This window comes from Tribolium madens, unplaced genomic scaffold (assembly GCF_015345945.1).
Source record: "Tribolium madens isolate multiple individuals breed KSU strain unplaced genomic scaffold, Tmad_KSU_1.1 Scaffold_91;HRSCAF=231;Tcas5.2_LG7, whole genome shotgun sequence".
Classification (NCBI taxonomy): domain Eukaryota; kingdom Metazoa; phylum Arthropoda; class Insecta; order Coleoptera; family Tenebrionidae; genus Tribolium; species Tribolium madens.
The window spans coordinates 16,834,977-16,844,325 of record NW_025401063.1 but is presented as its reverse complement, the minus strand read 5'-3'; the positions used below and the strand labels follow the sequence as shown (position 1 = coordinate 16,844,325).

The window sequence follows — 9,349 nt, the reverse complement described above, 5'->3', positions numbered from 1 at the left end:
CTACAAGCTATTAGAAGAAACAAGGAAGCTGAATTTTAAATTGTAACTCTCTTTAATGTTATTTGTGGCTTTTATTGGTAAAATTTTTGTACCTTTACTAAAAAATTATCAAAAAAACGTAGACAAGATTATCAGTATCATCAAATAGACGTAAAAAATATCAATATTGGCAGATAGAATTTTTTTAACATTTGTTCCATGTTCCTGGTATATTAGGTACTTGAATTTTTTTCTCTGGGGCGCCAATTCTAACGCATCCTGTATAAGGCATTTTTATTTTATTTTTGAGTTAGAATTATATTTAGAATGTGAAATTAAAAATTTAGAATTTCAATTCGCAAATACGGTATTTTCACTTCAAGAAATGAATGATAATTATTATTCCCGTGACTCTCACTTTATTAACATTTTTAGTCCAATAACATTAAAAATTCGTCAGTCAGGAATCGCTTGAATATCTCAACCGTCTTCCACTAATAAAATTTAACTCCCTCGATATTCACGAGTCGTAAATTTTATAACTTACAGACTGGGATCATAGTCATCCTGAAACCACCGTTTCGTCCTTTTATTTCCATCCAGTTGTCCCGTGTCAACAGCAACTGTCGATTCCTTACAGGCCCTTTTAGTCGTCTCCTCATATTGTGCATGTCTCTCGGGATTATGTTGTTCGGGATATTTGAATGCACAACAATGAAAAGGGTGCGTCAATTTAGCCACTTTCAAATTCTGAATGCAATGAGATTGATGACTTGAAAGTAAGTAATAAATTTCTCAACATACCTCCAAATCGTAAATACTTGGAATTACTTTCATCGAAGGAGTATCTTCGATACGAAGAGTCTCAATTTCTCCCAATCCTACAACTGGAAGATTTTCAATGGACGTACTGGATAAGTCTCTATAACCAACAAACTGCTGCCGTTTAAAAATGATATGCGGAATTTTGATCATTTGAGGACCTTCTACGTTTTTCAGGGAAGTGGAGAGAAGGCCCCCAAATAGCAAACCAAAAATATCACTTACAATTCTCTCAAACTTTGGAGACCTTTAAAAGCATTGGGTTCCAATTTTTTCAGTCTTTTGTTGCCGCCAAGATTCCTACAACACGACGTTTTCGAATAATTAAACCGAAGCTTTGTGTACGATTTATTAGTGAATTCAACAAAGAAAAATCGTTTGATGAAAATGACGCATATTTGAGATGACACAAATGTATGCAAGATTTTGCTCGAGTTTCAATATCTGATTATTTTCACAATAATAGTTGCAGCTTTTGAAGGAACGTTTATTCTAGTGTAGAAAAATATGATCGTTATTTCTTTCGCATGTTTTCCTCGGAACGGTTTTATTTATTGATGCAAATAAAAGAAGAATATTTTGTAGTTTTATACAAAAAGAGAAAAAAATAATTTCATATTTTATCATTGATATCACTTGAACGCAAAGTAGCCAATTATTATTCATCATAAAATTAGTTATACGAATTACAGTTTCAGTTGCACGGTTTATCGATTTTCAGCTGTGCTGTCGTACGTATCAAAACGTGATTTTCCGTTTGTGTTTTGATCGAGGATTCTACATAGCTTAACTGACGACTTGTTTCATCATAATCCGCTTTAAAATAATTAATAAATCTATAAAAAGCTCACTGAAACAATAAAAACAGATTAACAGAGAACCAGCGCATCCACCAATTTCGTGATCTTATGAAACAATAATGAAGAACAAGCCTAATATTTTTTTTCGGTAAATATTACTTTACTTAATTTGTCATCTTGTACCAACACATTCATCAAACAAGGCGCTAATTGTATTGACTAATTAATCGTCAGGTGTGTAATTAGTGTTTCGATTCAGAGAAACGAAGTAACGAGTGAATTTTTTGATACTTACAACTTGCCTATTTGTGAGCCATTAAACGCCAAGTTTTCCACAACTGTTATTTCATTGTAATTCAGCGTTCTAAAATGGACAAATTAATCCGAATTTTGCATTAAAATAATACTTACACTTGTTCGGCTTGAATTTTTACAGAGTTTGCTTTAAGTTTGTCAATTTTGTTCAAATCCAAGTCACTGAAAAAAAAATCTTATAAACGTCAAAGTTTGTTTGATTATAATCCAACTCACACAGGAAAGCATTTAATGTATTTGTTCCTAACTTTGTAACATATATTGCAGACAGGAATAATGAAATAAATCATTCGCGAGCTACGAGAACTTCCGACCAAATAATCTCAGACAGAAATCATGCCATATATCAAAAAAAAAACATCTCTTCTTATGAAATGTTTTAAAATTGTTCGTAGCTTTTAGATAATTTAATGGAACTGTGTAGCACAAGTGCGTGCGTCTATCATATTTCTATACAGGGTGTTTACGGTCTTGTTGAAAATTGACCTAGTAATAGAAGAGTACAGAAATACTGTAACCAAGAAAAAAAACTCACATAATTGTTATTATTACGAATGTTATTTAACGCCAAAATATTGTTACAACAAATAAAAAATCGTATCAATGACAATGAAAAAGAAAAGTCACTTCATAGTTTTGACACTGTTTTTATTTGATTTGCTTTTGCTTTAGTTTTTATCAAAATTCTTAATTTTTTTTTCAAATTTATGTACATGGATGGCAAAAAATATTAAAATAATAAATTGGTTGTCGTGATTATGATTTACGGTGAAACACACAAGGTAATGATACTAATGGCGGCTGTTGCAGTCGAAAATGCAGTATTATATAAAATGAATTATTTCCGTTAACAATTTTTGTTTTATACAGGGTGTCCCAGCGAGTTGAAAAAGTCCATTAGTGACCTTTAAATAGTAAATCTTAAAAAAATGTATAAGTCATTGATATATACTAATCTAGTGCATCATCTAAAATTATTTTCAACTATACAGCATGTCCCAAAAATAAATTACAATACAAACTTGTGTTTTTTTAAATGAAATATTATATGTTTCTTAGCATTTTTAGATGTAGATTTTTATGACAATTTTTTTTATGACGCTAAATTTTTATTAGTCGATTTTGCTTAGTTTTAGAAATAAGACGTTTTTTCGACAAAAACATGCACTTTTTAAAAAATTATTACACAAAAACTAAAACAGGTAGAAAATTTTTTTTCTTACTTTTGCAAAGAAGAAAGTACAGAAGTTAAAGCTGTAGCAATTTTTTAATCTTTTGCATTTGTAAAGATTTATAAATTAAAAAGTTTGTTAAAAATTAAATAACTTAAAAAATTTAAGTTGAACACCCAATTTTTTATTTTTGCATCTAATAGATTGATAAATTGTCTATCTAAAAAAATCAACTTTAATGTCTACAATTCATAAATGAAAAGATATTTAACATTCAATATTAATTGTAGCAACAATGCTTATCATTGTTGACTGTGCAACTGTGCACTTTTTGGCTACTGAAACAATATTTTTTTTATGTTTAACGTTAAATATCTTTTTAGTTATTAAAACACCTTAAAGTAAATAATTTTAGAAAGACAATTTAATAATCTTTTAAATGCAAAAACAATAAATAGGGTGTTCCATTTAATTTTTTTTTAAGTTTTTGAACTTTTAACAAAGGCCTTCATTTTTTTATCTTTGCAAATGCAACACACTAAAAAATGTTACAGCCCTATAGCTTGCACCTTCTTCTTTGCGGTAGTAAAAAAATATTTTAGTTATATCTTAGTTTTTGTGTAATAAATTTTTAGAAAATGCATGTTTTCGTCAAAAAATCGTCTTATTTTTAAAACTAAGCAAAATCGACCAATAAAAGTTTAGCTTAGAAACACTACCATCTAAATCTACACCCAAAAACGCTAAGAAACATATGATCTTTAATTTAAAAAAACACAAGTCTGTATTGTAACTTATTTTTTAGACACGCTGTATAGTTGAAAATAGTTTTAGGCGATGAACTAGATTAGTATCTATTAATGTCATATATAGAGTGCGCCAGAACTCGCGCCCCAGAGAAAAATGCTATATAAGGTAAAATACCAGAAACATGGAAAAAATACATTAATTTCGAATTAATTTTGAATTCAGCCTAAAATTAAGATTGAAACAATTATTTTTAAAATACATTAATGTCGAATTAATTCTCTATTAACATCGAGAAAAATTGAATTGAAAATAGCTCAAATTGCTTTATTTTGGAAGAAAAGTCCTGTTCAAGCCAGTATTTGGTTGAAATACTTTGATTCAGGTTGATTCCCAACTTAAAATTGAGCCAAATCGATTGAAAATATCACAAATTGCTCTATTTCAGCTTAAAATTGAAATTGAAGCAATTATTTTATAAAATACATTAATTTCGAATTAATTCTGTATTAAAATCTAGAAAAATTGAATTGAAAATAGCTCAAATTGCTTCATTTTAAAGAAAATTCTTATTCAAGCCAGTGGTTGGTTGAAATACTTTGATTCAGGTTGATTCCCGGCTTCAAATTGAGCCAAATTTATTGGAAATAGCACAAATTGCTTCATTTCAGCCTAAAATTGGGATTTAAGAAATTATTTTTATAAAATACATTAATTTTGAATTAATTCTGTATTAAAATCGACCGTAATTAAATTAAAAATAGCTCAAATATTGCTTTATTTTGGAAGAAAACTCTTATTCAAGCTATTATTTTGTTGAAATGCTTTGATCCAGGTTGATTTCCGGCTTAAAATTGAGCCAAATCAATTGAAAATATCACAAATTGCTTTATTTCAGCCTAAAATTGAGATTAAAGCGATTATTTTTATTAAATACATTAAGTTTGAATTAATTCTGTATTAAAATCGAGCAAAATTAAATTAAATATAGCTCAAAATGCTTTATTTTTGAAGAAAACTCCTATTTAAGCCATTAGTTTGTTGAAATGCTTTGATTTAGATTGATTTTCGGCTTAAAATTGAGCCAAATCGATTCAAGATATCACAAATTGCTTTATTTTATCCTAAAATTGAGATTGAAGAGATTATTAGAATTTTTTAAACATTTTTCCCATGTTCCTGGTATCTTATCTAAATTAAAAAATTTTTCTGGGGCGCAAGTTCTGGCGCACCTGTATAATTTTTTTAAAATTTTACTATTTAAAGGTCACTAATGAATTTTTTCAACTCGCTGGGACATCCTGTATGTGTGACTAAAATTTGCTGAAACTGTATTTACGAGTGTGCAATTTATTTGTCACAACGTTCTATAGGATACGGATTTTGTGCAAAGAAATATAATTAATTTTTTATATAACGTTAATTTAGGAATTGCCAAGTTTTAAATTTTTAGACATTGTTATTTTTACAAATTGGATTATCTTGCAAGTGTTTGGATTTTGTGGGCTATTAATAAATTGGTCTACACAACGGATGAAGTTCAGATTTTACCTTATCATTATTACTAAAATTACATACTGCCCTGTAATTCAAATTGCAACTTTATTAGTTTTCTTATCATCTCATTTAAATTGCAACCTCAAGACCGTAAACACTCTGTATATTGAGAGATAAATTGGTCAGAAAATAGGACTCTTTCGTAAGTCTGCTTTGACGGAAAAAAAAGAAAAATAATTTTTACAAGCAAATGGAATGATTTTTAGATTAGTTTGTATGACTTTAGTTTCAAATTTATTTGTCTTTGGGTTTTACCATTAAACAGAACAAAAAATAAAACCAACTTTGTAGATTAAATCGAAATTATTTCCGATTCAAGTCTCAAGAGCATTGATGCGGTAAACATTTTTACAGTCGATTCGTAAACACACATGCAATATCCAATTCAATACTTACAGTAAATGCATGACATTTTCAGGAGGTAGATATGATAGATCTGGCACTTCGGCCAGCCCAGTCTGCACTATCCTTCTGCAAAAAATAAATTTCTGTCAAAACAACTCGAGAGAAGTGTCACTAATCCAACCAAATATTATCGAAATAGAAATATCTGAATTTTATGATCGATGGCTTCGTTTCGATGATATTTGTTTCCGAGCCACTCAATAAAATTAGAGCGCATTCACCACGTTAATTGCACATAAAAAAATTGATTAAAACACCAGCATTAGTGTTGGGTCAAGGCTTTGGCACATTTTTGTAACCATTATTTAATACAGTTTTATACAGGGTGTTCCGTCTATACCCCACATTAAAAGTATTGGGAATTCTAATAATCATATTTGTTTGAAAACTGGTACATAGCCATAATGCATTAAGTCCTCCTAAATGAAAATATTTTCAAGATGGCGGCACTTCCGGTTATACCGGAAGTCGGTCTCAACTTTCTTATTTTAAATGGAAAGGTATATTTTTTACTGCCTTTTTGGATTAATCGGGTTATTTTAAGAGAGTTTTCATCAGCTTTCCCTATACCCAAATTTAGCCGTTTTTGAAATATTTGGAGTTTTTCAAAAATTTTTGGATCTGCGCCTTACACTTTAAAAATCGGTAACTCTGCCATTTTTAAGATTGTGAATTCGTTTTTTTGACGTTTGAAAGAGAAAGCTTAGATCTTTCTTACGGTGTTTTCAATTTTTTTACAAAAAATTAACAAACCCCAAAATTTCAAGGTTACTTTTGTAATAATTCAAATACCCATAACTCAATTTTTATTTTATTAAATTTAAGAGATTTTAATTCTGCATCGATCTGTATTAACATTCCCTATACCTAAATTTAATTATTTTTAGGTTATGGTGACTTTTTGTTAAGACTGTCTATTACGTTTTCGTATAGTATGCTATGGAAATAAAAAATGTCAAAATTGTTTCTCAATAAACGTCGACAGTGACTTATTATTTGACAAATAGTGCCAAAATATGGAGAGCCAAAGCGACTCAAACTTATATTTAATTAATTTATTTTGTATTTGTGGAGAGTGTAACAAAATTATGATGTCGTTCATTAAACAAAAATAAATTTTTCTCATTTGTTAGCTTTAAATAATGATCGCATGGTAGAACCTATCAATAATAATTAAGTTTGCATAATTTTGATTCTTCATATTTTGGCACTATTTGTCAAATAGTAATTTACTGTTGATGTTTGTTTAGAGAAAATTTTGTAATTTTTGATTTCCACATCAAACTATGTGAAAACGGGTGTGGCTAGTAATAAATTTTCTGTAGTTTTAATAAAAAGTCCATAACTTGAAAATTATTAAATTTAGGTATAGGGAATGTTAATACAGCTCAATGCACAATTAAATTCTCTTCTATTTAGTAAAATAAAAATTGGGGTATTTCTTTGAAAAAAATTGAGTTATGAGTATTTGAATTATTACAAAAGTAACCTTAAAATTTTGGAATATGTTATTTTTTTCAAAATTTGAAAACACCCGAAATAGGATCTAAGCCCTCTTTTTCAAACGCCAAAAAAAACGAATTCAAAATCTTAAAAAATGGCAGAGTTACCGATTTTTAAAGTGCAAGGTGCAGATCCAAAATTTTTTGAAAAACTCCAAATATTTTAAAAACGGCTAAATTTAGGTATAGGGAAAGCTGATGAAAATTCCCTTAAAATAACCCGATTAATCCAAAAAGGCAGTATAAAATATACCTTTCCGTTTAAAATAAGAAAGTTGAAACCGACTTCCGGTATAAGCGGAAGTGCCGCCATCTTGAAAATATTTTCATTTAGGAGGACTTAATGGTTTATGGCTATGTACCAATTTTCAAATAAATACAATTATTCGAACTTCCAATACTTCTAATGTGGGGTTTAGACGGAACACCCTGTATAATTGTTAATTGAGTTAAAACGCACTTACAAGGAGTAGAATTTCTTTGAAGTAACACCCATTAGTAACCCATCGAGGAACTTGAGCTGAGGAGCGTGTGATATGTACCTGAAAGCAAGCTTTTACAAGTGGAAATTTAATTTTTCCGGATTTTACAATGTTCTCAAATTCGGAATGTCGGCAAAAGTGCCATCTTCGATAACTCGCAAGTATGGCAGGTTACCCAGAGTCCTAGAAAAACAATATTATTAGTCTTAAAAGTGTCATAAAAATGTTAATTGATTTTTTCTTGTGTCAAAAGGTGCAAGCAAAATGTTAATCCAGTGATTAAGATGCTGCAGATGTGCCTTCTCAGACCCTAATCCTATTAAAACTAAAGTATATTTTAGTTATATTGACACTCTCTTCACGAGTTCATATTAACATTTCAGTCCCACCGCTCTGAAATTAGCTGGATTACATAAAAACAATACAATTCCTTCCGAATTCAAGCCACGTTTCAAACTTTCCACGCAATTTTGCTTTGTTATCATAGTATTTCCGAATTTGTGTAGAAAGTGGATTTATTTCACAATCAAGATAAAATAGTTTGTATACTGACCCTTCCCATGTGACTACTTTTCTCTGTCAATATAAAAGCCAGTTTAATATTATCTGACGTGGTTTTAAGCTCGCCTGAACGAAAACGACAGTTCAATAAAAAGCTTAAAGTCTTTAAAATGTATTGCACTAGGGTTAATGGAACAAACACAAGTTTTTTGATTTATTATTTTAATAGGAAGTAAAGTAATTTTATGCAAACTCTGGATTAAATCATTGTTACGACTCGTGCTTAAAATTGATTGTAATTAAATACAATTAAATTACGTAAACAGAATGTATTTTTAGAAAAGCGATATTTTCAGTAAATTTGAATTGTTAGAGAGAATTTTTAATTTGTAACATCAAAAAAATTAATCACGTTGTTGCAATGTATCTTTTGTTCTCTTAAAATTGTATAACAAACACATGGGAATGGCTTTCTGCATTATTTACTCAAGAAATAATAAATCTGTCAACAGATTTAACGTCTGAATCACAAAACCATTATTATAATCAATGAGGTTTTTAAGACAAATTCAAAATTGATTTCTTTAAATCCCTTCAGACATCTTTTTAAACGTTTTATATTTTTTAAATATAAAAACGTCAATACTAACCGGCGGACGTATTGACAATTAAACTAATAATAATTTAAAAACCATGATTAAACCATTTTTTTTCTATTAAAAAAACAATCTACGGAGCTCATAAGACTGTATATTTTTCCTTTTAACATAAGAGTAGCAATCTTTATTTAGACCTTATTTGTAAAAGGAACTTCCGGTAAGCAGCTTGAGTTTTTTTTTTGTTTAGCAAAGCCAAACAATCGAATATAAAAAATCAAATTATTTAATAAACATCACTATTAAATTATAGTATTACACAAAAAACAGAATTCATGAATTAAAATAATCTTCTAATTTTTTCAAATATTTTTTGAATTATTTACTTACTTTTAAATCATTTAGCATTTTTTGAAATGGTTGTTATCAGGCTTTCCAAACCAATAATAATAATTAAATAATAATAATGTT

The 9,349-nt window shown here is 28.9% G+C and overlaps 1 protein-coding gene across 6 annotated transcripts in view; it reads right to left on the bottom strand.

Moving 5' to 3' along the window:
• The window catches only part of LOC123010423 (follicle-stimulating hormone receptor-like), a 38,386-nt gene that overhangs the window by 15,949 nt on the left and 13,088 nt on the right, over positions 1-9,349 (bottom strand). For all 6 annotated transcript variants that reach the window (XM_044407305.1, XM_044407309.1, XM_044407306.1 and 3 more), the window contains exons 3-10: positions 7,890-7,964; positions 7,764-7,841; positions 5,789-5,863; positions 2,013-2,078; positions 1,897-1,965; positions 1,027-1,101; positions 784-901; positions 527-729 (exon numbers count right to left, since the gene is read on the bottom strand). In XM_044407305.1, coding sequence (XP_044263240.1) covers positions 527-729; positions 784-901; positions 1,027-1,101; positions 1,897-1,965; positions 2,013-2,078; positions 5,789-5,863; positions 7,764-7,841; positions 7,890-7,964 — 759 coding nt within the window. The remainder of the gene's footprint in view (positions 1-526; positions 730-783; positions 902-1,026; positions 1,102-1,896; positions 1,966-2,012; positions 2,079-5,788; positions 5,864-7,763; positions 7,842-7,889; positions 7,965-9,349) is intronic.